Below are 26,861 nucleotides of genomic sequence, written 5' to 3'. Positions count from 1 at the left end.
GGAAAACCGGTGATCCCCAGGCCCTGTGTGTTCTGCAGATGTGTTTAGTACACAGAGAGGTTTGCTTTCTGCAGACCTGAGTCAACATTTAGAAACGAGGGGCCTTCACGCAGATAAAGAGCGAGATCTGGCATCCCTGGGCCCATGTTCCCACAAGACAACCCTGGGCTTGCGCTGCCTCCTGCAGACTGCGCGCACCCTGCACTTGTCACCACTCACGACCTTGGAGTCTGCCCTTCACCTCACCCTGGCCCACCTCACGCACTCACCCTTATCTGTCTGATCTCTGCAGAAGGTTGATTTTGTGCTTCCTTGTCTGAATGCCCTCCTGCAGAGTTTCCTTTTTTTTTTTTTTTTTTTTGCTGAGACTTGAGCCACAGGGTTAGCGCCCTCTGGTCCCGCCCCTTCCACAAGCCCTAGACTTTTTCCTCTCTGGCAGTGCTTGATGCCACAGAACAAAGCCATGAAGGGAGGGTTATCATCAAGTCTTACCATTTATTTCTTTATGGGGTTGAACAAGAGCAGAGAGGCCTCTGCCCCACAATGCAACAAAACAGAAAGCAGTACACGTACAGAGACTCTCACCGAAACACAGAGGCAGGGGAAGGGGAAACAACTGAATCATAGCCAGGTGAGGGCGGAAGGGAGGGGGCACTACTAGGAATCCAGCTTGGAGACTCAGTCATAGGAACTAGTGCAAGAAAGTTCTACTCATGAAGCACAGTGTAGAAAATGGCGTAAGAAAGCTGCCCAGCTCTGCTGCCTGTGACACAGAGCAGGGGGCAGCTGGAGGGGTGGTGGAAGTTCTGGGTGGTGAGGTGGACAGGGACAGTTGAATGACTTCGAGGTGGAGTGAGGTGCCCCTTTCCCCTGCCACTGGGCAAGGCCCTGGGCTGGTCTGAGCCAGGGGTCTCCTGGGCACTTGGTGAGGGGGAAGAGAGGATGGGAGTCTCCAAGGGTCTGTTCTTTGGGGCCCTAAGGTCCCCCTTTGCTTCCCAGTCCCTTTTCCCCTCCTGAGGATGCAGGAGTTCGAAGGCAGGACCTAGGGTCTCTCACATCTACAGAAGCATCTGTGGAAAGGAGCCAGCACCTCTTCCCCTCCCCACCTGAAAAAAGCACTCTAGGGATGGGGCATGTGGCTAGGCCCGAAGTGCTGTGGGCCAAACGGGGGAGTGTGTGGGCAGGGCACAGGGGTTGGGGGAGGGACACAGGCTGTGACAAATGAGAAAACTGGCAGGGAAGGACTCCCCAGTCTCATGGAGCCTATTTGGGACCCAGCGGAGGTCCTTGAACGATTCCCTCTCTCCTGGGGTGGTCTCCCATCTCTCCCCTGCCAACCACTTCTGGCTGTCCCCTCCCCATCCCCTTCTTGGTTTCTCCGGAGTGCAGGTCCAGGCCCACCCCTCCCTTTCTCACTGGCATTGCAGCCTAGGACACAGGCCCTTCTGGGCACCGAAAACCCCTTGGCCTGTCCCAGGAACACAGTTCTGGCTTCCTTTCTTGTCTGCTCCTATCGGCTTTTAGATGTCCCAGGCAATGTGGCCTCCCACTCCCAGGAGATCAGCACAAGGCTAAGAGCCCTCAAGAGGCTCCCGAGGCCTCTTTTCTTCTCTAGCCTAAGCAGTTCCAGTGTCTCAGCCAAGAGACAACAGCCCATTTTCTTTATTCAGTGGGTCCTGTAGCCTGTCTCTGGACCTTCTCCAGGAAGAGGCAGGGATGGCTGGATCAGGGGACCCACTTGTCTCTGGACCTTCTCCAGGAAGAGGCAGGGGTGGCTGGATCAGGGGACCCGCTACAGGGTGAGGAAGAGTCTGGTTGTTCCACAGTTGAGACAGTAACCCACAGGGTCTGGGATGGGAAGGGGCGAATACTCTTTGGTAGGCTGGGGATGGGGACAGGGTGGGGATGGGGGAGGCTCATCTCTGGAAAGCCCTGGGACAATGCCACCAGGTTCTCCTTCATGGAGGCCTGGGCTAGGACAGAATGAGGGTGTATGGGGACCCAGGCCAGGCCTGACCCACTGGGCTTAAGTCCCTCCTCCCCATGGAGATCAGAAATGGAATCATCTTTGGCCTCAAGGCCAAGATCTCCAGGGCAAGAGTGGCCCTTGAGAGTATGTGCACCTTCTGTAAGATAATGGCCCTTCAGACAGTGGCAGTCTGACCATGTGCTATCAGCCTTCTGTTTCGAGGCCCAACAACCGAGTTCCTGTGCTCTTTCCCCCACAGGACTCGTTATGCAACCCTTTCTGATTTGGGGAGCTGTCCTCGAGCTTGCCTCAACACTGATCATCCATCCTCCCCAAGCCAGGTGACTATAGACAATTCTGTCATCTCTCTAAGCTCTCGGCCCACATCTGTCCCCCTCCCCTCCCTTTCCCCTCTTCTTCTCTCCCCTCCTCTCCTCTCCTCTGCTCTCCTCTTCTTTGTTCTCATCTCTTTTCCCCTCCTCTCCTCTCCTCTCCTCTCTTCTGCTCTCTTCTCCTCTCTCCTTCCCTCCTCTCCTCTCCCTTCTTCTCCTCTCCTGTCTTCTCCCTCTTCCCTAACTCCACTCGCTCTCACCACTCACTCTGTACCCCATTACTACCCCTCATTGCCTAGGGTGGTGGGACACAGCTTAACTGGGGCCCCGACCTAGCCACGACTGTGCGCACCTCATCTCCAAGCCTGGCACTTGCCTGTGGTGGCCCCACATGGGGCAAGGTGCACTGGAGCGGGAGGAGGGTCACGGCACCGTCTGCCATTGCCTGTAGGGGTATGGGCAGGAGGGAATTAAGGATCGTGGCAACAAAAGGAATGCGGAGGGGGGAAAGAGCTTCTCCCCTCTGTGCCCCCCAACATTCCCTGCAGAGCCAAGGCTGGGTGAGCAGCCTCCTTCCCTAGGGTCAGGGCTCTCAGCAGGAGTGGGTACTTCCAGCCCCCACTCCCCCCTTTTTTTTTTGCTAAGCCCCATAGATGGGGACCTGGGGGGGCACCTGCTGCTCCTGCCTTTTTCTCCTGGATGAGTTTTGCAGCTTCCTGGGGCCCTCTGGCCGTTCTGTTGGAGCTGCTTTTGGGGTGGGGGTAGGTTGGGGGTGATGTGTGGCCCCCCCATTTCCCCCCGCCCCCCACCTGGTCCTATACCTCCCATGGGAGGAGCCCCTCCCCCTCCACCTGGGGGGCTGGAGCTGATGTCAGTGTGTGGTGGAGGTCTGTCCTCCCTCCCTGCTGTCACTCTTCCCGAGTCAGGCCCTCATCTAGGGCAGGCAGTGCCTCCAGCCCCAGTCCTCCACCACCCTGGCTGCTGGAGAAGGACACCATGGTATGGAGGAGCATGAGAACAAGGACATAGAGCCGGATCCTGCTGGGGCTGAGGCGGGAGCCCCCAGAGACCGGCAGCAGGGAGGGCTTGTGGCTGATGTGGCCTGGGGGGTCATGGCGGGGGTGGTAGTGGTGGTACTGTTGGTGGTAGTGGTGGAAATAGGAGTGGTGGAATTGCTGGTGGTGGGTTTTGGGGGCCTCAGTCTCCTTGAACTTCTTCTTCTCCGACTCACAGGAGACCCACTGCACGTCACAGCACTTGGTTTCTGGCCGCTTTGACGAAGTATCCAGCAACCCTGCCAATGGATAAGGAAGGTGTGGTGGGGTGCTAAGGGGACAGATGGCTTTCCTAGAGAGGAGATTTGCAAAGCTGGGACTGTTCTGGTAGCCCTGGCCCAGACTCCTTTCGCCCGCCCCTTAGCACCTTCCCTTTCTGGATACTTCTCTCGCAGGGATCCCAGACAGTTTCTCGGGCATGTTGTGGATAGAGTTGGCCCCTGTGCTCTTTGCCCCTATTCCACTTGGCCCTGTCCCAACCTGGGGACCTCACTGCCAAATCTTCAAGGCACTAACCTTCTAATCTGACTTCCCTGCTGTCCTCCCTGCTCCCACACCCCCAACCTGGTGCCTGTCCTGGGCCCCCAGCCTCCTCCCTCCTCCCCAGTGCTCTGCCTTTACCTGTACAGATAAAGCCAGGAAGCCCTCCGTACACCATTTCCTCATTGTCAGGGAGTATAAAGGGACACCGGGTCTGCACCTCCAGGCAGTACTGCTTGCAGGGCACCCAGCGCTGACATTCCTGCTGGGTCACGCTGAAGTATTCGGAGCACAGCCAGGCCTTGTAGACAGCCTGTGGGGAGAGGAAAGAGCATCAGCCCAGGCACCAGCCCCTTCCTACCTCAAAGGAGAGGGATTAAGGAGGGGTGTACTTGCCCAATCACCCAATGTCAGGATCCAGGGGCCGGGGGAGAAGAAGGGTGTGTGTCAAGACCACTACATCCTACTCTAAAATCTCCCATCGCATAGCTCAAAGTCCCAGGGCCCCTAATCTGCAGTCCTCCAAGACACATTTTTTCATTGGTAAAATCACAAAATTACTCCTATATCTTACCGATCATCCCAGCCAACCCTACTATTTTAGTTGACCCAAGGAGGTATCCTGACTTGTCTAAAGTCACTTCTAATGTGGTAAATTTCAGTTCTGTTCAATTCAACAAACACTTCTTCGGCTGATGGGGTCAAGTTTCTAAATTCAAGAAAGAGATGGAAAGAATAATCCTTGCTTTACCTCATTAGGGTGTTATGTGGATCAAATAATATGACACATACGAAAATGTTTTGTAAACTCTGAAGTGCAATGCAAATGTGAGAGGTTAGTTTTAATGAAAACAGGAATCTGCCTTACCAGGCACCACATGTGTTTTCAAGCTCTACTTAATAATCCACGCTCTGTCCTGGTGGCTTCAGCTCTGGTGTGGGGCAGATACCATGTTTCATTCGGAAACGTTGCTTTGCAGTTTCACTTCATGGTATACTTTCTGTTCCTCATCTAGCCCACGCTTACCAGGCTCTGGGTCCTAGCTGAGGTTCCCTGATCTATACTCTGGCTATCATCAAGCCCACACTTTCTACACAGTAACACTGCTGACGTTTTGGACTGGACAGTTCTTTTTTAAAAATTTTTTAAAGTGGTGCCTTGGTGTCTCAGTCGGTGAAGCGTCTGCCTTCGGCTCAGGTCATGATCCCAGGGTCCTGGGATGGATCCAGCCCCACATCGGGCTTCCTGCTCAGCGGGGAGCCTGCTTCTCCCTCTCCCTCTGCCCTTCCTTCCTGCTCGTGCTCTCTCTCTCTCTAATAAATAAAATCTTAAAAATTTTTAAAAAAACAACTAATTAATTAATTAAATTGAAGTATAGTTGACATACAATGTTACATTAGTTTCAGGTTTACAACATGGTGATCCAACAACTCTATGCCATACTCCCCACAAGCGTAGCTACCATCTGTCACCATACAACACTACTACAATACCATTGGCATTAATCCCTGTGCTGTGCCTTTCACTCCTGTGACTTATTCATCCCATGACTGAAAGTCTGTGTCTCCCAGTCCCCTTCACTCATTTTGCCCATCCCTCCGTCCCCTCCCTTTCTGGCAACCTTCAATTTGTTCCCTGTATTTCTAGGTCTGATTCTGGTTTTTGTTTCTTATTCATTTGTTTTGTTTCTTAGATTCCACGTATAAGTGAAATCATATGTATTTGTCTTTCTCAGTGTGACTTATTGCACTTAGCACAATACCCTCCAGGTCCATTCATGTTGTCTCAAATGGCACAATTGCATTCTTTTTAGGACTTTTATTTTCATTCTTTTATATTCCATCACACACACACACACAACCCATATCTTCTTTATCCACTTATCTCTCAATAGACACTGGGCTGTTCCATATCTTGCCTATTGTAAATAATGCTGGTATAAACATAGGGGTGCATATATCTTTTTGAATTAGTGTTTTTATTTTCTTTGGGTAAAAAGCCATGGACTGGATACTTCTTTGTAGCGGGAACTGTCCCGGGCATTATAGAATATTGAGCGACATTTCTTGACTCCACCCAGTAGTTGCCAGTCATAACCCCCTCCCATTTTTGTGACAACCAAAAAATGTCTCTGTCCATCGTCAAATGTCCCTGGGGGGTGGGTCAGAATCATCCCCCATTGAGAACCACTCGTCTAGCTCTTTGCTACTGAAAGTGTGGACCTGGACCAGCAGCATCACCATCATCTAGGAGTTTGTGAAAAGTGCAGAATCCCAGGCCCCACCCCAGACCTGCCATGTCAGCACATGCACGTTAACAGGAGGCCCAGGCAACTCTCACGTATGGGGTTAGCCTTGCCCACATCCTCCCCATATCTTCAGGGGCACCTTGTCATAGTTGTTAGTTACAGCATAGTTTCTTAGATTTCAATGGGCCTCAGAATCCCCTGGGGTGCTTGTTAAATAGGCAGATTAGCTCCCTCCAATTCAGCTTCAAGAGGACTGAGGTGGGCTTAGGAATCTGCATTTTGAACAAGAGTCCTGGTCATTGTGCTGCTGGAAGCCTTTCGATCACACTGTGAACAACGTGGTCAGAGCTTCTTATGTTGACTTTAAACATTTACAGTAAAATACAAATAACTTCACTGTGGACATGAACTTTCACAGTGTATCCCCACAGCAGCCTTTTCCAAAGCAGGGGGTGGTGAAGGGGGGTGGTGGTGGGTGGTAGTGGGTTGTAGTGCAAATCAATCCCCTGAGGAACAAAGTGTTGCTTGGTGCTTTGATATCTCACTGGCATCTCACATTTAACATGCTCTAAATTGTACAGTGAAGTTCTTCATTTTTTTAAACTCCATATCTGCCCTTACTCCCAAGTTTCAACCATTTCAAGGAAGTGCCATGGCCAACTACCCAGGGATTCAAGCCAGAAACCTAGGTGTCAGCCTTTATTCCCCTCCTTCTGTGCACCCCCACATGCAGTCCTTCAGTGAGGCACACCAATTCCTACTCCACTTCCACAACTTTGTGTAGGCCACTATCTTCTGTTGCCTGTACAAGAGTCTCCTATTTGGCCTCCCCACCTCTGCTCTTCATCTTTCCCATCCACTGTTCACACAGGAGTAAGAGTGATCTCAAAACACCACCAGATTCCTATTACTCCCTTGCTTCAAACCCTTCAATGCATTTAGAATAAAACCCAAACCTTTGACCACAGACTTCAAGCCCCTGCATTACTTGGCTCCCATCTGTCTCTCCAAACTCATTTCCTATCTCTTCCTTCAAGCTCATCAAACTCCACATGTACACGCATAGGTTTTCTTTCTTTTCCTTGAACATACCCTACTACTTCTTCCTACCACAGGACCTTGGCTCATACTGTTCTCTTGGCTTGGAATGCTCTCCCCCCACCTTTTTGCATGACTAGGTCCTTCTCATCTTTCAGGTCTCAGTTCAAATATCACCTCCTCAGAGATGGTCTCCCTGACCCCTCTAGTTAGAGGATGCCTTCTCATTACTCCCTCTTTTTCTCAAGTGTTTCTTCACCACAAATATGACTTTGTATGCATCCTCATTTTGTTTTTCTCAGTCAGCCTCACTAAAATGTGCAATGCATGAGAGCAGACATGGTTTGTTTTATTGACCATTATGTACTCAGCACAATATACATAAAAAATGTCTGCTGACTGAATGAACAGGGCAAGTAAATGAGGACATGTCCCTACTCTCAGAGAAATTCCAGTTTCATAGGTAGATGCATCTAATTTGAATCTATGGCATATGATATATACTGTAGGAGAGGTAAACCCCTGGCCATTGAGGGGAAGCAAATAGAACAGCTAGGGAAGATTTTGGCGAGAAGATAATAGTTTAGCTAGAACTCAAAGGATTTTAGATGGGATGGGTAGAGATGAAACCAAAGGGCATTCCAGGCTAAGGCGACAGCTTACATGGAAGTGTGGAGGTAAGTAAATTCATGGTGTGCTAAAAGAACAGAGTTTTGTATGAATGGAGTGGGAAGGGTACCAATCTCCTGTGGATGGACATTTAAGTTATTTCCAAGTTCTCACTATTATAAACAATGCTTTGGTGAATATCTTCATACACATGTCTTTTGCACACCTGTGTTAAATTTTATTATACAAGTTCCTAAAAGTGAAATTGTTGGGATAAAAGGTATGTGCAAAGGAATGAGAAGGGAATGAAAGGAGGGTCTAAAAGATCAAGTGAAGGTAAGGGGCAGGGTAAGAGAGAGGTGGACAGGTAAGAGGGGGGTTAAGGGGTAGAAAAGAGTGGCAGCAGGGTAGGGGGTACAAGGCAGGAGTGTGTAAGAAAGAGAGAGTGAGAAAGAGTAGGGAGTTGGAGGGTAAGAAATGGTGGTGATGAGGGTAGACCTGGAGAGGAAGAACAGAGTATAAGAGATGGAGGGTTAGGGAGGTAAAGAGATGTAGTGAGAGTGAGAGAAGTTGAAAAGTAAGGAAGAGCAGGGGTATAAGAGGGTGGGGACATCAGAGGGAGTAAGAGGGGGTTTGTGAAGAGGAGGGGTAAGAAAGAGGAAGTCCCAAAGATGAGGGTAAGAGTGAGCAGGGGAATAAAAGTAGCTGAGGAAGATGGGGATATAAAAAAAGCAGGGATGAGAAGATGGATAAGAGAGCAGTAGGAAGGTAGAAGAAATAAAAGCAAGGCAAGAAAGAAAAGGAAATGCCTAGAGCTAAGGGGCCCAGTGCCTCAGAGAACCCCCTCCATCTTTTGGAACCCAGGTTGCCAAGGTAAGGCTCTGTCCACAGCCATTGCCCCAATCTCGGCAGCCTGGACTCAGGGTTGTCCTTTTTTTTTTTAAATTATATTATGTTAGTCACTATACAGTACATCCCTAGTTTTTGATGTAAAGTTCCATGATTCATTACTTGCATATAACACCCAGTGCACCATGCAATACGTGCCCTCCTTAATACCCATCACCATCAGGGTCCTCCTTAATCCTCACCCCAAAGTGTGTGGAATGGCTCCTTCTTCCACTGATTGTGTTCAGAGGTCCCTGTAGGATTCTCCCTGGGCTCTTCCAGTTCAATATTCCTGCTCCTATGTGAGAAGGCCCAATTGGAGTTGCAGCCCTCCTCCCAGGCAACTGTGATTGGCCTACTAACAGACTATGGTTGCTGGGCACTCACCTGTATGCTCTGGGAGAGAGGGAGGGAGAGAGGGAGGCAGAGGTTGGGAGAGGGGTGGCCTGACAGTGGGAGTGTGGCCTTTCTCCTTAATTAGAAGACCCTCCCTCAAGCCCCATACCCCTTAGCCTGGGTCACCATGGCGACAAGTGGGTGAGCAGATTGCCTGAGGAGGACACCAGTCCTGTGGGTGGTTAGGCAGGAACAGGCAATGAGTTAATGAGGGAAATGGAGGAAGAGCAAAAAGGGGCTGAGTGGTAATCCAATTCTTGGCCTCATAGAGGGCCATCTGAGGCCACTGCTGGCTCACCTGCTTCAGAGGTGGCCTGGCGTCCTTCTCAAGTTAAAAGTCTGGCTCTCAGGGCCACCATCTGGTCAGTAAGCCTGCCTTAGTCTCTGCAGCCCTCTTCCCTTACTGGACCTAAGTAGCTCGCCCCAACTCATCAGTGTGAGGACTGGGCCAGAGAGCACCGTATGTTTGGGCAGTCATAGGGCGCGGCCTGAATAATCATGCATAAGAATGGGGAAGAGCTAGGAGAGCCAGGGTTAGGGAAGCTGTGGGACTTGATGGAGGTGGGCCATGTAGGGAAAAGGAAAAAATGTCTCAGAACCAGACAACAGTCCATTGGGAGACCCTTGGAGATCTCTTGCTCTAGTCTCTCAACTCTGGCTGCATATTAGAATCACTCAGTCTTTAAAAAATGCACTCCAGACAAACGAAGTCAGATTCCTTGTGGGTGGGACCCACACATATGTAGTTTTTCAAAACACCCTAGGTAATTTTAATACGCAGAGAACTATCAGCTTAGCCCTTCTACTTGCATTTTATAGATGAGGAAACTGAGGCCCAGAAAAGGGGGAATGACTTGTCTATAGTCACATAAAATAATGGCAGAGGGAGAAACTTGAAACCTGGTTTCTTGGCTCCAACTCCAGGGTTCTTCTTACTGGACAATTCTACCAATGACTTGTGAATTCCACACTTAGGGGCAGGACACACAAAGGCATACACAGGGAGGGTATCTGAGAACCAGGTTGTCTCTGGGCTTTCAGGCTCTTCAAACTCCAGCAGAAAACACTTCTTTATCATGTGCTGTCCTCTAAGCTTAACCATCCTGGACCCTCGAGGTAGTGGCAGAGGATGGGTGGGGTTGGAAGACTTGACCTGGCAGTGCCCTCCTTTTCCTACAGAACCCCCTTTCCCACCTCAGTCAGGCCACTGCTGGGCTCAATCAAGTTCTGGCTGCTGCAGCCAAGTTGCTATGGGAACTGGGAGGGGAAGGAAGCGGGGAGTAACTAGAGGGAACACCAATTAACCCAAAAAGGAAGCTGGGAAGGCTCTCCCACCCCTCCTCCCAACTGGGCCGCTAAGCCACTCTTAAAATGGGAGCAGGAAAGATGAGGGGGATCCCAAACCCTCCCAGGCTCTGCAGCTGCCAGTTTAGGGAGGACCAGGAGAACTTAGAAAGCCCTACCTTCCTGTTTCCTGGTTTGCACCCCTGGCCAGGGCACCCTCATCCCTATGCTCCTTTGTAAAGAAGTGTCTGACTTCTCCTGGCCCCCAGGATGCTGTGTGAATCTACACAAGTGAGTGTGTACACACGCAGAGCCCAAAGCCAAGACTCAGGGCCAGAAGCCACCCTGGACTCCTTGGTGTAAGATCTGGAAAACCATCCAGAGAGAGGAGAGCTTCTGTTCTTGCCAACCAGAAAGTCGGCAGTTTCTTTCTTGGCTTCCAACTTGCTAATGTCCCTAGGGCCTGTTTCCCCATCCAAATCCTCCCTACAAACCTTCTCTTTATGGCTGCTTATTTTCTTAATGTACTCTTGGGACCCTTGGCCAGGAGCTGCAGCTGCAGAGCCTGTGGAGGCAGAGCAACACTCCGGGCTAGACTTGGGGATGAAACCCACTATCCACAGCACACAAGTAACCACCCCGCCCCCAAATTTTACCAAGGAGGAAACTGAGGCCCAGGAAAAGGGATTGGTTTAGCCATATCAGAGGCATGCAAGAAATCAGCCTCAAACCCAGGATTAAAACAGGTACTCCGACAACTAACTCCGTGCTCCATCAGCACACCTAGAATTTTGTGAGGTGCCTCCTTGGGCAGGGTCCAAAAAGAGCCACATGCTCCTATTCCTGATTCTGGGCTTTCAAAGAATTGGATCAGAACAGGGTAAGGTCAAAGTCAGTCTCCAATTCAGGGAAAGGAGATCATGGACATAACTCTGGAGACAGCTGTAATTCACTGGGATTGGCAGAGTCAGACTGGGATTAGAGGCATTACAGGGAAAATCCAGGTGGATGATATGGCTTTACTTAAGTGGCTATAAAAATAAGCAACAGCTTTCCTGCTTCAGAGAATGAGCAGTCATGGGTCCAAGTGGCCTGGCCTGACCTGGAGAAAAGGCAGGGGAGATAGTTGGAGAGGTGGCTAAGAACTTAAAGCCAGTGCAGTTCCAGAGGCACCTCACACCTCCAAACTTCCCAGGCCACCTGCTCAAAGGCCAATGGCTGGGTGGGCCTGGCTTGGCCAGGGGCAGTTTGATCAGTGGAAAAGTGTTGTTCCTAACGCGGGCGTAGCTCTTAAGGAGCCTAGATGATCCATATCAATCAGAAGAGCAGAGGATGCAGGTTCATGACCACTCCAGAATGGAAGGGACTGTGAGAATCATCACTTCCCTGTCTGCTGTTGGAATTTCCACTCCAACACCACTGCCAAGCACTGTTGTCACAGTGCGTTTATTCTCTCCTAGAGCAGCCTATATCTTCAGACAACTCTAGCAGTTAAAGAAGTTCTTTCTTCTTTCGAGCTGAGATAATGCCTCTCTGTGGCTTAACTCATGGTTCCTACTAGCTCTACAGTCAGCTTCCTGTCCCCCTGGCTAGCCCTGCAGTTATTTGTAAACTTCCCTGAGTCAGGTCTTCCCATTCATTTGTTCATGCCATGATCACTTTCTGAACATCTTCTGAGTATGTGGCGCTGTGATGAGGGGCTACATATGATAAAGATGAATAAGATAAGATTGCTATCTTCAAGAAGAAGGAGAGACAACCATGTGAATCAATCATTGTAAGTCACTGTGCTAAATAGTATGTACTTGGTACAGTGCTAGCGTAATGGGAAGAGTGATCAACTGTGTTTTGAAGGCTGAGGATAGGAAGACATCTCCATGTGGAGAAGGCTTGGGTTGGGGCTTGGAAAAAATTAGTAGAAGTTCACTAGGTGGAATAGGGCAGGAATAAGTGTACTTGAAGCAAAGGAATCAGCAGGTATAAAGGTCTGGAGGTGTGAGATAGTGCTGGGTTCAGACACTGTAAGTAGTTTATCTTAGTTAGAGGCTGCAAAGGGGAGTGTAAAGAGAGGTGAGGCTGCAGAGGAAGGCCATGACCATGTGATGATATGCTCTGGATGCCGAGGAGGAGGTGGGCTTCATCTTATAGGCAACTGAAAGCCTTTAATGAGTCTTGAATAATTGCTTTTTAAAAGATCACTTACCACTTTTGTGGCTAACTTTTCAGGCTATGTTTGAAAATGATGGATGTTGGAGTATAGGCATCAAGACTGCGGGTAGGGTGGCTAGTTAGGAAACTATTGCAGTAATTTGAGTGAGAGATGATGGGGACCTCAACTAAGGCAGTAGCAGCACAATTAAGAAATGGAGAGAAGGGGTGGATGTGAGAAGAGACATCAAGGAGGTAGAATCAACAGGATAACTTATGGAGGTAGGGAACGAGGGAGAGGGAGGATGACTACCAGGTTTCTAGCTTGGGTGGCAGGATGAATAGTAGTTTCATTCGTTAAGGAAGGGAAATCAGGAAGAGGAGTAGATTTGGGGGCGAAAATGATGAATTCTGTTTTTGACCATATTGACTTTGAAGTATATGTGGGTCAACTAGGTAGAAATGTCAAGGAGGTAGTTGGACATAATGGTCTGAGCTCAGAAGGAAGGTCTGGGCCAGAGATAAATCACCAAGGGATAAGGGGTTAATTATTAGAAAATGGTAGGACTATACTTTCCCCTACCCTTTGAAGTTAGGCATGACCCTGTGACTTACTTTGGCCAATGAAATGTGAATTGAAGTGACACAGATCACTTTTTGGGAGAAGCTTTAAGAGTTGGTATATGATGTGGCACATTCTTTTCCCTCTGCCACAGACTGTGGAAGCAGAGTTGAAACGGAACCTCCACTAGCCTGGGTCTCTTGGTGACTATCGTGAGCAGATGCTCCCTGCTAACCTGTTTTGGACATGTCCTGTGAGCAAGAAATAACTGTTTGTTTTGTTAAGCTTCAGATGATTAGGAGTTGTGTGTTGCTGCAGCATAACCTAGCTCACCCTGACTGATAAAGCAAGAGCAGAAGCCAAGGAAGTTGGATAATATTGCCTAGGGAGAGGGAGCACAAAGAGAAAAGGACCAACAGTGGATCCCTGGAAAACAGTAACATTTGAGGGAAAGGTGGAGGAAGGGAATCTGATGAAGATGGGGGAGTGGCCTAAAAGATTAGAGGAAAACAGAAAAGAGTAGCATTCTGTAAATTAGGGGAGGAGAGAGTTTCCAAGAAGAGGGAGTGGTCAGCAAATGAGGACTTAGAAACATGCTGGCAGTCTCACCCTGGTGAGGACGATTTCAGTGGAGCAGTGGCGGCAGAAACCAGACTGTAGCAAATGTGAAGGAAGGCAAATGTGAAGGAAGAAAAATGGAGATAGCTATGTGTAGACCACTCTTCTAAGGAGCCAAACATTCCCAGTTTCTTTTCCTCAATTATTTCATAGGATGTGGTTTCTAGTTCTCTCTTCTATCCCAGTTGTTCATATTCAGATGAGTTCCTATTTTTCTGTGTCCCTTGCAACAGGACTCAATTCCCAAACAGAGTTTATCAACACAGTCAAGTAGAAGTATCAGCCCTCCTGACCTGGAAGCTCTGTTTCTGTTAATGCAGCCTAAGACCACATTTGCTCTCCTGGGGACTATGTGGTGAATACCATTCTGGTAATTCAGTGGAGAGAGATGGAAAGAGATAGGCCTTCCCGGAGTGTGGGATCAAAGGCACAGCCTAGATCAAAGTCCCTGCAAGGAGCCCAAGCCTTCTGGTAAGACTTCTGTATAAATTAAATCCTTGAGACTGTAGGCTCCCTGAGGACAGGGATTGTATCTCACTTATCTGTGCATTGCCCTTAGTGTTTCACATGGAGCTAGGTATATACAAAACGTGCTTGCTAAGTACTTGAAATCTGAGCACTTGAAAATGAAGCCTCCAACAACTAGCCCAGACTGGAGTAAGGTGGAGAACTGCAATAAAAAGGTAGAAGTAACGGGTTATGTAAAGTTAATGTGTTTGCATGAATTTTACAGTTCTGATGGGGAAATTGGAGATGTATTAGCGAAAAGTCATAGAGAACTAAGCAAAAAAGAGGCAAATATTAACTCCAGGAAAACAAGTTGACCAAGGAAGGAAATGTAATCAAGTATTCTATATGACTCAGCTGTGAACAATATTTATAGTCTTAAGAATGTAAAAATGGAATACTGTTAAAATCAGAAATTGTGATATGCCAATATTGGATGTATGAAGGGAGGGGAGTATGAGTGCACATACAGTGCTACTGGTAGTAAGAGAGCTAAATCCTCCTCTAATAAAATTAAGTCAATAGATATTTAAAACAAAAAACTCAAGGAATTGTAGTATTGGCATGCCATTTTGAAATGTGGGGATAAATATCAGAAGAAACAGCTAAGAGATTTGGAAATATTTAACTCTGAAGAGTGAGGCTCAGGGGTTGAGCAGAAGGCTTCTGTTTTAATTATAAGCATTGAAATCTATATTTATCATTTGAAAGTCATTAAATTATACACACACACACACACACACACACACATATATATATATATATAATTCACACACATACACACACACTGATATTTAAAACAGACAAATCAAGAAATAGCAGTATTGGCATACCATTAGAAATGTGGAGATAAATATCAGAAGAAAAACGTAAGAGAATTTCAAGTGTTTGACTCTGAAGAGTGAGTATACATATGTAGCTTATACAGGTTTCTTAAAATTATGGACATATAATACTTTCATAAAATGAAAATGAAACAAAAAGATAAACTTACCTGCATCCATGAACCTCAAAAACAATAAAACATCTAAGACTTAATCTGACCAACCTCACCAGACTCAGTCCCAAAGCCCCAGGCCCTGCACTGCCCAATCCTGGATCATCTACTCCATCACCACTGCCTGGGCCATGGGCTTGGGCCAGGTCAGCTTAACAGGCCAACAGAACTAATGAGTGGTCCTATAGCCAGAGAGAGGAACTAATATGAGAGGACAGGAACTTTGGGGGCTTCTGTGCCCCATGGTTTTGCAGACCACCACAGGAATGTTGCCAGTGTGACAGTGACAGCTGTAGCTTCCTTTGAGCTGCACACAGACATGTGCAGCATAAAATCCCACTGCCCCCTCCCAGACACAGCTGTCTGCCACACATTGCTAGCCCTGGGCCCAGGCCCAGAAAGCAATCTCTAGCCTTCCACCAGGATCATTGTGAAAGCAGCTCCCTGACCCTGCCTTACCTCCTTCCCCAAATGCAGTACCTTGATAGACAGATGAGAGGCTGGGGAGAACAGAGACCTGATAAAAGGATCTGTCAGCCGTACTTGGTCTCTAGGGATGAGGTGAATCAAGGCTTTGGAGTCCTTCCATCTCTGCCTCTTTCTCTCCCCACCTAAGCATGTCTTTGTGCCCTTGCTCACTAGAATCTCACCAGTTGCCTTCTGGCTCCCAACCTCCCACTCCCACGCCAGACACTTCACCGCCTGCTCCCAAATTACCTTTCCCTTCTCCTAAGCAGTCCATCCCAGTGTTGTCAATCTCAATTGGGTATTCAACAGTCATTTGGATGAAACACATCTAATTAAGGTGAGAATAATACTGGCTGCCATTTATTAAGTGCTTGCTATATGCCAGGCTCTGTTCTAAGCAAGTGACATTTATTAACTCATTGAATCCTTGCAACCACCCCCTGAGGTGGAGACATATTTACGGGTGACAACAGGAAGGACCAGAGAGCTTACATAACTTGCCCAAAGCCACACAGCCAGTAATAATAATGGCGGCTACCATTTTGTGAGCATTTTCCATTCCATAGATACTGTAGTCTTAAGGTTAGCACATTGTATGCCATTTAAGCATTACAATGACCCTATTTCTTAATTTTCAAATGTGGAGAAAGTGAGGTTCCAAGAGAGTGAAAGAATATGTTTAAGGTCTCAACAACTATTTTATGGAGAAGACCGATTTCAAAGCCAGATTTACCAGGACTTCAGTGCCCAAGCTCTTATATGCCCCTTGGCTGGTCTCTCCATTTCACTACTACCACTGAAGGAATTAGCTCTTTACTCAAACAAATCTTTTTGATGGAATTTCAGGTCAAGTTGGAGAGAGATTTCTAGGACTAATTGGAAGAGTGATTTTCTACCATCAGTGTATTCAGCCCATTTCTTATATGAGTAAGGTTTTCCTTGTAAGGGGATGTGGGGGGGGGGAGAACATTTGGGCACTATGGGCTATACACGACCATTTCCACTCTCCCGTCAAAGCACTCCATTCCCACTTTCCTCTAAACACACACACAAACACATACCTTGGGAGAAGGAGATGTCGAAAAGAGGCAACTACTGCTCTGTTTCATCCAAACCCATCAGCTTCCTATCCAGAGCCTAAGGCTCGCTATTTCTGCTTTAATCTTTAGCAGCTGGCGAAGGGAGTGCAGCTGTCTCCCTGTAGAAGGGTTTTCTTGCCTTTGGACACTGGCTCTCCCGTTCCAGGTCCTAGCATTTAGGGGCTTCTGGAAATGTCTTGCCCTGGAAGATTCCAGTACAAGAGTCCATTCCCTCAGAAAGGCCTCAGGGCACTCTACCTAATGGCTCCTACCCAGCATGCCCCAGAAATGTCCGCATTGCAAAGCCTTTGCTCAAGTCAGAAGGAGAGTCAGCTAAAGCTGGTTTCTGATTCTGGCCCTGCCAGTGGCTAGCTTTGTGAACTTGGACAAGTCACCCATAAGGAGGCAGGGATTCAGCCACTAATTTGCTAGGTGGCTATGAGCAAAGTACTTTCCCTTTCTGGGCCTCAGTGTGGATCCAAGAAGGTAGTCCCTAGGGAGGCAGCATGCGTGCGAGGGTCAAACATCTTTAAACTCCATCCTGTGGTCAAATCCTATGTCTGCTCTTACCAGTTATGAGACCTCAAGCAAGTGACTTAAATTCCCTGATCTCCATTTTCTTCACATGCAAAATGGGGATAATAAAGGCACCTATCCTTGCCTTTCTATAAATTATGTCTGTTAAGCAACTAGCATAAAGCTTTACCTATAGTTTAATTGCCCAGCCGGAGATTGGGTAGTCCCACTGCCTTCTGGCAATCAAATCCCTGGATTTGACCTGGATTCAAATTCCAGCTCCAACTCTTACTAGCTGAATGACCTTGAGCTAGCTACTTAATCTCTCTGAACCTGTCTTCTCCTATGTAAAATGGGGATAAATATTCTTGGACTTCACAAGGCAGACGAAAGAATTAAGGGTCTGGGATAGTTCTTTTCTTTCCCATTCCCTCCTTTCAGCTCTAAGATTGAAACAACAAATGAGAAAAATAACTGCCACAAATGTGATCAGAAAAAGGTTAAAATCATTAATACCTATAAAAGAGTACATAAAAATCAATAAAAAACCACAAGACGCAAACAGACGCAATTCACAAAATGGGCAATACAAATGGCCTATAACCAAGAAAAACAAATTTTTGACCTAAGGAATGCAAATTAAAAGCCAATGCTATACCATTTTTCACCCCCAAATTAGTAAAGCTTTAAAAATATGATAGTCAAGGCTAGAAAGGGGTGGTAAAGTAGTCCCACGCTTTTGGTGAAGTTATAGGCTAGACTAATCCTTGTGGAAAGAAATTTGGTGAGAAAGAAATTTGTATGTCAAGAGCCTTGAAAAGGTTAATACTCTTTGATTCTGTTAGACGAGTCCCAAATGTTCATCTTGTGGAATTAATGTTTATGCTCCCATTTGTATGCAAAACAAAGGAAAGAAAAAGTCATTGTGTGTGCAAATGTTTATGTAAGCTCAGAGAGAGAGGCGGAAGGATACACACCAAATTGTTAACATCAGCGACCTCAGGGCAGTGGCTCTGGGAGGCTTATTCATGTTTTCTTTGTAAACCTCTGTATTGTTAGATTTGGTACAATGAGCGTGCAGTATTTTGTGATTTGAGAAACTCAGCAAAGTAGAGAAATAAGAAAAATATGATTGAGATAGCATTTATTAAAAAAGGAATCATAGATCTGACAGATTTATGAACAAAGATATTCATCATAGCGTCAATTACAATAGTAGAAGTTGGAAGTAAAGTAAATATCGCATAGAGGACTACTTCAATAAATTGCACTATATTCATGTGATAGAATATTGTACACTCCTCAAGACTGATGTTTTTGTTTAATTACATGGAAAGATACTCGGTATAACTTTTAACAGTAACTGAAAAGAACAGGGTAAAAAAACTGTATGATTTCAACTATGTAAAAATAGGCAGTCATGTCTATTAGGGTGGCTCTTATCAAAACAGGGAAAATAGTAAGTGTTGGGAAGGATGCAGAGAAATTAAGAACCCTTGTGCGTGGCAGGTAAGAATGTAGAATGGTACAGCTGCTGTGGAAAACAGCGCGGTGGTTCCTCAAAAAGTTAAACGTAGAATTCCCATGCGATCCAGCAAGTCCACATCTAGCTATGTACCTCCAACAATTGAAAGCCAGGACTTGAACAGATGCTTGTATCCCAAAGGCCGTAACGACATTATTCACAATAGACAAAAGGTGAAAGAAATGAAATCTTATGTCCACGCAAAGGCTTGTCCGTGAATGTCCAGAGCAGCTTTATTCGGAACTGCCCAAAGGTGGAACTAACCCAAGTGTCCATAGAGATGAATGGATAAACAAAATATGGTAGATCCAGACAATAAAATATTATTCAACCATAAAAAGGAATGAGGTGCTGATACAGGCCACAACATGGATGAGCCTTGAAAACATTACGTTAAATGAAAGAAGCCAGACACAAAAGGACATGTAGTGTATGATTCCACGTAGATGAGGCTCCTAGAGGAGTCAAATTCATAGAGAGAGAAGGTAGGATAGAGGTTACCAGGGGCTGGGGGAGGGAAGAATGCAGAGTTATTGTTTGATGGGTACAGAGTTTCTGCTTAGGAGAATAAAAACCTTTTAGAAATGGATGGTGGTGGTGATTACACAACATTGCAAAGGCACTTCATGCACCTGAACTGGGCACTGAAAAGTGGTTAAAATGGAGAACTTTATGTTATGTCTATTTTAAGATACTGAAAAAACTAAACAGATATATATATAGGGGCGCCTGGGTGGCTCAGTCGGTTAAGCGTCCGACACTTGATTTCAGCTCGGGTCCTGGTCTCGGGGTCCTGGGATGGAGCCCCATGTCTGGCTCTGCGTTCAGTGGGGAGTCTGCTTGGGATTCTCTCTCTCCCCCTCCCTCTGCCTTTCCCCCACTCTCACTCTCTCTGTTTCTCTCTTTCTGAAATAAATAAAATCTTAAAAAATGATATGCCACAAAAAGACATATTTAGAAGGAAATACACTGTAACATTAAGAGTGTCTCTGGGACCTTTTACCTGTTATACTTCTATTTTCCAGAATTTCTCAGAGACCATTTTTTTTGTAATTGGAAAAATTTTTAAAGATTCTGAGTCTACAATTCTGGAGGACTGACTTGGTTGGAAGTTCTAGCTGAGGTGACCACTAAGCAGATATGTTCACCTTTCACAGATCTGCCAGGTTGCCAGGCTATCCAAATAATCGAATAAACTTACAGGAAATAATGGTAACTCCCACCACCATGCCTTGTCCCTCGGCAGGCAGGCAGAACTTGGTGAGTTGGCATTTCCTTCTACCGCCAAGAGAAGCCTAGCTCTCCCAGGCCAGGGCTCACCTAAACAGCGGCACGGCAAGTGGGTGTCCAAAGCTCAGAACAGGCCTCGGCAGGCTCTGGGGTGACAAGGTCTCACTGTTTCCACTACCAGCTCTCCCAGCAGGTGCCAGGTGGGGCTCAGGCCTGTGCTAGGCCTGCCTAGGAGGACCTCCTCCCCTCCTGCACCGGAGGAGGCTGAGAACAGAACAGTTACCTTCCTCCAGGCAGGAGGAGCCCGGCCCCTCCCACCTCCTGTGTAGAGCCTGCAGAGAAAGGGGGCAGCAAACACCACCCTTCCTGGTACCCATCCTCTGTCATTCTCCCAAGAGGATGCTGGTGACTGTCACTGGGTATCAAGGACAAGAGGCTGGGGGGCTGAACAAAGAGGATGTCGGTGGGTCCCCACTTTGCACCTGAGCCACTCCAGGGGGCCCCAAGCTGCCAGTAGGCCTTGCTGGACCTCTTCTGAGGTCAGGGTGGCCTTGCAGCCCAGTCTCTCAGCAGCCAGCTGGGCATTGATTCTGACAGCTGGAGGAGATCATTAACATTTTCTTTGTACACGTGTGCTCTTGGGAAAGAACAGACAGACCTGATTTTTTATCCCAGTCCCTCCACCTTTTGGCTATGTGGCATGGGTGGGTCACCTGACCTCACTGAGCCTCAGCTGTCTCATTTGAAAAGTGGGGATAATGACAGTACCTGCCTGCTGGGATGATTGGATTTAAATGAGTTTAGGGACACATAGAAAGCCCCTGTCATCTCGCCGGCACTCAAAAGCTTGCAGTTTTCTTTCCCCTTTTCCCTGTTCCACCCCTTTCTTCTTTGCTGCCTGTTTGCCCAGCCTTCTAGCCCAGAGACTTGTGGCCCGGGTTCCAGCTCCCTTCCCCAGGATCCGTTTGAACAGGAGCTTTGGTTCTGGCAGCTCCTGTCACTCTGTAGTAACTCCCTCCCTCTCCAGGGCCAGCTGCAGCTCGCCTGTGCCCTTGCACTCCCCTCTAAGCACCTACCTGGCTCAAGGTGTCAAAAATTCAGGCCTTCCTGAACCTGCTCTTATGCCTAGGGAGAAAAGTCTGATCCAGCATCCCTGGCTGCCCGCATGCATTCTGGTCTAAGTGCCTGTAGCCACAGGAGCACAACACACCCATTCCCCTGAGACCTCCCAGGTCAGCGTCGGTCAATGGTGCTTCTGGAAGCCTGTGTTTGTCTAGACCCCTCAGAAGCTGCCCCTGGCTTTCCAGTAAACACCTGCAGCTGGAATCAGCGTGTGGCTGAGACGTGAGCTAAGGTGGGGGTGGGGGGCAGGTTTGATGCCTGGTCTGCATGGCCACACAGCAGGTAAACAGCTTCCGAGGGTGGGAACACAAAAGAACTGCCCTGAGGGAGAAGATTTTCTAGGGCAAACTCCCACCCTTGAGCCTGAGGTGTCTTCCTACAACCCCACCTACACATGAAGGGGTGGGGGTGCCCTTTCCATGAGGTACCAATGCCTGGAGAGGAGTCGACATGCACCCATAGGACTTAGACGCGCCCTCTCGGACTTGTGAGGTGTTCAGAGATCTCTGACCCTCTTTTATTCTCAGCCCCTCCCACTGTCTTCCCTTCCCTCACCCCCCCCTCCATTGCCTCCACTGTGTTCAGCAGACTCTTCCAGCCAGACCATGAGACTAGGTGGGAGGCTGCTGGGCTCCCTTCCTCCACCTAGCTCCCCCCACCCCCACCTTCAGGAGATACCAGTGTATCCTTCCTGGAGGTTCCCGTTGCTATGGTGACTATAGTAGTCAGGCACCAGCCTGTGGGAAGGATGGGAAGTAGCCATGAAGAAGACTGTGTGTCCGTGTGAGTGTGTGTCTGTGTCCAAGTGTATGTGCATGCACACGTACACATGTCCGCTCTGAGCAGGGAGGGGAGTAGGCAGGGAGGACACAAAAGCAGAAAGGGAGAGGGGGAGGCAGGGAGGGGACAGAAGAGGGGACCAGAAGATGGAAGGGGAGGCATGAGAAGGCACGGGGATAAGGGAGGTGCAGTGTGAATGGGGTGTGAGAGATGCAAGGGGTGAGGGGGCATGGAGGTTATCAAGGGCAAGAGGTACAGTGCAGGGTTCGGGGGGGGATTGGGGGGAGGCCAGAAGAAGGGAAAGACATGAGGTAAGGATTGGGAGGGGTGTGTGGTAGAGGTGGGTGATGAGGGGAGGGGGGTGGGATGGGAGATAGGGCAAGGGGCTGGAGGTAACTGCTGGGAGAAGTGGGGGTTGGAGGAGTGTAGGGGTGAGGATTAGCAAGTGAGGTGTGAGGTATGGTTTGGGAATGGTCTAGGGCGATCTTCTAAGAGGAGATCAGAAAGGTTGTGGGGCCACTGGTATGTGGATGGGGGATATTGAGTGTGGGCTAAAATTTGGGAAGACTATGGGGGGCGGGGTGGGTCAGATGGGGGTGAGGTGGTCTGGAGAGGTGTGGGCAGCATGAGGTCACTTTCCCCCTCCCACACTTAATCCACCATAACCTTGTCTGAGCTATGCACATTGCCTCTTCTCTGTCCCCGCGTCCTTCCGGAAGCCCAATGCTCACATTCCTGGGCAATGAGCTTCTGGATTTAGAGGCTCCTCCTCAGGGGAGGCTTTGCCATGCTTCCCAGGAGGCCACGTCTTAACTGCCTCCCCCTTCTTCCAGCCCCCTGCCCCTGCCGCCCCAGCATGGAACAGAGCACCCTCTTTGCCTGTGAGAACCCTGGGTCAGGGAGGCCGACTGTGGGGCTCGACTCCTGGCCTGCAAGCTTGGGTGACAACAGGGACCACTGCCAACTTATAGCATCTGCCCTTTGCCCCGTGACCTGAGCTCCCTGCTCTCAGCATCAGTGTTAGCCCAGGAGTCCTGCTTGGCAGGAAAGCTGTGGCAGGTGGGAGGAGAAAGGAAGGCAGTGAGGCAGAAACAGCTGCCAGCCGGAGTGAAAGAAGAGCAAGGCCCCAACGGGTATGGGCAGAAGGTGATGCATTGGCTCTGGCCGTCCCCCCTCTATGTGGAGGTGTCAGGCCCCTCGCCAGCCCCTCCCATCCAATGCCACTGTTCTGGGAGCAGGCTCTGCTCAGGGGCCTAAACCCCGCACTGAAACAGACCTCAGAGGTCACCTGTCCAACTCCTCCCATAACCTGGAGTTATAGCCGTCACCACAGCATTTCCTCCAAGGGTCTGCCTGAGTCCGGCCACACGTTTGCCGGGAGCAGGAGCTTACTTCCCCTGAGGGCAGTCTGTTCCCTCTTTGGAAGGAAAAAAGCTGCTAACTGAGCCACTCCGATGTGCCAGGCCTAGGTGCTGTGCAGACTTGTCATTAATAATGGCCTCACAGGGCTGTTATGATGGATTAGCTCCAGTTTACAGATGAGAAAAGTGAGGCTCTGAGAGTTGAAGTCCCTAGCTCAAGGTCACACAGGGAGCAGATAAAAGAGCTGGGTTTGATCCCAGGACTTTGGAACTACAAAGTCCCTATGGGGGCTAAGCAGGACATGCTTCTTCTGAACCATGACAACTCTTCTGGGGTTTGAAGTCAGAGATCACATCCTCCTGAGTCTCCTCATCTCCAGGGGAAACAGCTCCTTCAACTCTATCCAGGAGAACCTGGGTTCCAGCCTCCTCCCCACCCGCTCAGTGTGAGATCCAGAATGAAACGAACAGTCTGCCAGGTGGGTTCAGGCCTGTCCAGAGCAGAGTAGAATTATCACATCCTTCCTTGGCACCAACCTTTACTTCTGTGGCCCTATAGCTGGTAAGAGAGTGAATTGTCCTTCTCTTGGGCTTCTATCCCTTCTTGGATCAGAACTCTGAGAGAAGAAGCCAGGGTTTTGTTTTCATTTCCACCACTCCCCGTAGTCACAAGGTCCTAAATTTTAAGTGGGAGACGGGCAGAGGTGGGGGAAGAGGGGACAGGGGACGGGAACCAGGCAGGGGCATGGCAGGGCTGGGAGGATGGAGAACTGTGGGGGGGGAGGTGAGGTGTCTGTCTGGCAGGGCTGGGAGGGCCGGCCAAGGGGAGGGGGAGGGGAGGGCTTCAGGGCTGTGTGCACAGGGAGATAAGTGCCTGGTGGAGCACTGGGCTGGGGTTGGCAGAGGCCAGGGTGGGGATGGGCATCAGCCTGCCTAAGTTAACATCCCTTGTTGTGTGAGAGGAAGTCAGTCGCACATTAAGGAAATGTTGCAGCTGGTACTAAATTGGGAGGTGTCACAGGCAGCAGTGAGGACAGGTATGATTCGTGGGGCCCTGCATGGCCCAAAACAGGGGCAGACACTGCCGAAGGAGAGAACAGGGTTTCTGGAGCTGCCCAGGAAAGATCTGACTGAGACACTCAGGACAGGGCCCCAGGGATGGGGGTCACCTGGGCCTGCAGCAGCGGCTCCAAGCTTGGTTTCCAGAAGTAGAGGAAGCCTCCTCATCCTGGCCTGGGCTATGGGCTCTCCACCTGGTGGGAAGCTTTGAGGTTGAGGCGTCATCTCCAAGGGATCCCATCTGGGGTAGGGGCTAGACAGAAGAGGGCTTGGAGCCTGGGGGCAGGCCTGGGAATGGGCAAAAAGGACTGGGATAGAGGTAGAGTGGTGGGGTGAAGGGAGGGAGGCTGTAGGTAGGAGCAGAGCAGGGCTGCCTTTTCCCTCAGTGCCCATAATACAGCTGGAATCCAGAGTCCTGTGGGTCTAGGCCTCAGCTGAGGCAGCGAGCGCGGGAGAGGAGTGGGAGACACCAGGAGGAAGCAGGCACTGCCCTTCTCCCAGCACAGCTGGCAGCAAGAGAGCAGGCGGAGTTCACTTGAGAGGGAGAGCAAGAGAGTGACAGTGACAGCCACAGCAGCAAGGAGACAAAGGAGAGCAGGGAGGGCCCTGGCCATGGGGAACTCGATGGGAGGCTATGGCAAAAGCATGCCTCTACTCCTCTGCAGAATGTGCAGGTTGGAGGCCTGGCACTCCTGCTCGTCAGCTAAGCGACCTCAGAGGGCAAACTGCTTGGTCCCCCTGCACCTCGGTTTCCTCGTCTGTCAAATGGGGATAATGGTGCTGGTATCGCCATCCTCCCTGGGCAGTTGTGATCTCGTAATATCTGTGAGAGAGGTTAAAACCCTAAGCCTAACACCCATGTCAGGGGTTATATTATTCCTACAAAACACTATCAGCTCTCTCTTCCCATTGATCTCACAAAAGACTCAGGATGTGGACAGAGCAAGGATTATGGGTCCTGTGTCCCAGATGAGGAAATGGGAGCTTAGAGAAGTGAAGTGACATGCCCAAGGTCACACTGCTAACAAGTGGTGGAGGTGATGCGGCCTCCGGAATCCAAGACATCAGCTGTCTTTCTCCTCCATCAAAGTGCTTGGGAAAGATAATTAATACGGGGGATTATCATTGAGTGTGGGATCAGACTGAGCTTGGAGCCAACTACAACGTGGGAAAAAAACCCATGGGAAAGTTGTGGCATGGTCTCTCACTCATCCCGGTGACCAAAGGGAAGGAGAAGGATTGGGGCTATGGGGCTGGAGGGAGGGCCACAGAGAGAGACATCCTTTATTCCATCTGCTGTGGACCACATCCCTCTGCTCTCACTGAGTGTATATCTGTGACTGACATCGAGGGTGTGTGTGTCTCTGTCTATGACAAAATGTGTCCTTCTTCATGTGACAGTTCTTCCGCCTGCCTGGGTGTCTCTGGCATCATAGGAGCTATGCGTGTGTGTGACAGGGTGTCTGCCTCTCTGAAACTGTTTGTGGGTGTGACGACCTCTCTCGATCTCTGTATGACTTTGCCTGGGGTGGTGGTGGTGGTGTATGGCAGTGTGTGTTTGTCTATCTGTCTGTACACCTTTAAGAAGTGGAATATCTCATTTGGTAGTGTGAGTGAGGCAGTGAGTCAGCTGAGGCTGAGGGAGGCGGGAGGGAGACTGCTAGGTTACGAGAACAGGAAAAAGGAGAATGAGAAAGTGAAGTCAGGAGCAAGGAGCCACCCCTTTCCTCCCCAGTCCCCTGCCCAAATCCTTAAGGAGCCCACCAAGAGCGTGGCACCCTGAAGAAGTCCACAGGGGGCATGTTAGTTGGAAAGGGGCACTTTCTGCCCCTCCCCAAGGCCTCAGAGGGAGACAAGCTAGGATAGGAGTCACTGTCTCCCTCTCCAGCTCTCAGCCCCCCGCTCTAGGAGGAGTGAGGCCACCACCCCACCTGGTCTCCTCCTCACTTGACCCTTTGACCTTGCTATTCTCTTTTCTCCCAAAGGCAGGCCACCTGGCCAAGCTGAGCAAACAGAGCAGTAGCATCACATCCCAAATGTTTACAGCCGCCATGCACCTATTGTCCAGAATGACCCTGCCGAGGGTCAGGAAGTTTCTCCATACCCAGCTCTGCCCTAGGCAGGCGCGTTCTGCAGTGGCCTCCCCTCCCCTCTGGATGCCTGTCGCCAGCAGCCAGACAGCCGGCTTTCCCTCCACTGCTACCCCAGTGTGCTGGGAAGGCACTGGGAGTTTTGTAATGCAGCAACCCCCAGTGGCCCTCCCACCAGCCGCTGTACCCCGTTCCCCAACTCCTTTTATCAGGGAAGAGGAGCTGGCAGGTTCCCTCCTTGGGAGAAGACAGGCACCCCTGGGCTCCAACTCAGGTCATATAAGGTCAATAGAGCTGAGTGCCCCACCGGCAGGAATGCCTCTTCTCTCACCCACTGGCAAGGGCCACAGGGTGAGGGTTAGGTTGCCAAATATTTTTCCTTCCCCCTTTGGCCTTCCCCCTGCACCAGTCAGTCCCAGGACTTTCAACACCGGCTCCGGAAAGGAAGGGGCACCCCTGGCTGAGGCTGGAGGCCGGGGGCGGGGGTGGGGGTGTGGGG

General features: G+C 49.4%; 1 protein-coding gene across 1 annotated transcript in view; it reads right to left on the bottom strand.

The window, feature by feature from the left end:
* Positions 1–2,493: 2,493 nt before the first annotated feature.
* The window catches only part of FAM155B (family with sequence similarity 155 member B), a 27,038-nt gene continuing 2,670 nt past the window's right edge, over positions 2,494–26,861 (bottom strand). The window contains exons 2-3 of the mRNA XM_040630698.1: positions 3,978–4,149; positions 2,494–3,595 (exon numbers count right to left, since the gene is read on the bottom strand). Coding sequence (XP_040486632.1) covers positions 3,210–3,595; positions 3,978–4,149 — 558 coding nt within the window. The 3' untranslated portion in view covers positions 2,494–3,209. The remainder of the gene's footprint in view (positions 3,596–3,977; positions 4,150–26,861) is intronic.

This window comes from Ursus maritimus (genome assembly GCF_017311325.1).
Source record: "Ursus maritimus isolate PB19 chromosome X unlocalized genomic scaffold, ASM1731132v1 scaffold_X1, whole genome shotgun sequence".
NCBI classification, from domain to species: Eukaryota; Metazoa; Chordata; class Mammalia; order Carnivora; family Ursidae; genus Ursus; species Ursus maritimus.
Note: the sequence above shows the minus strand (reverse complement) of the source record. Positions and strands in the feature narration are given on the sequence as shown.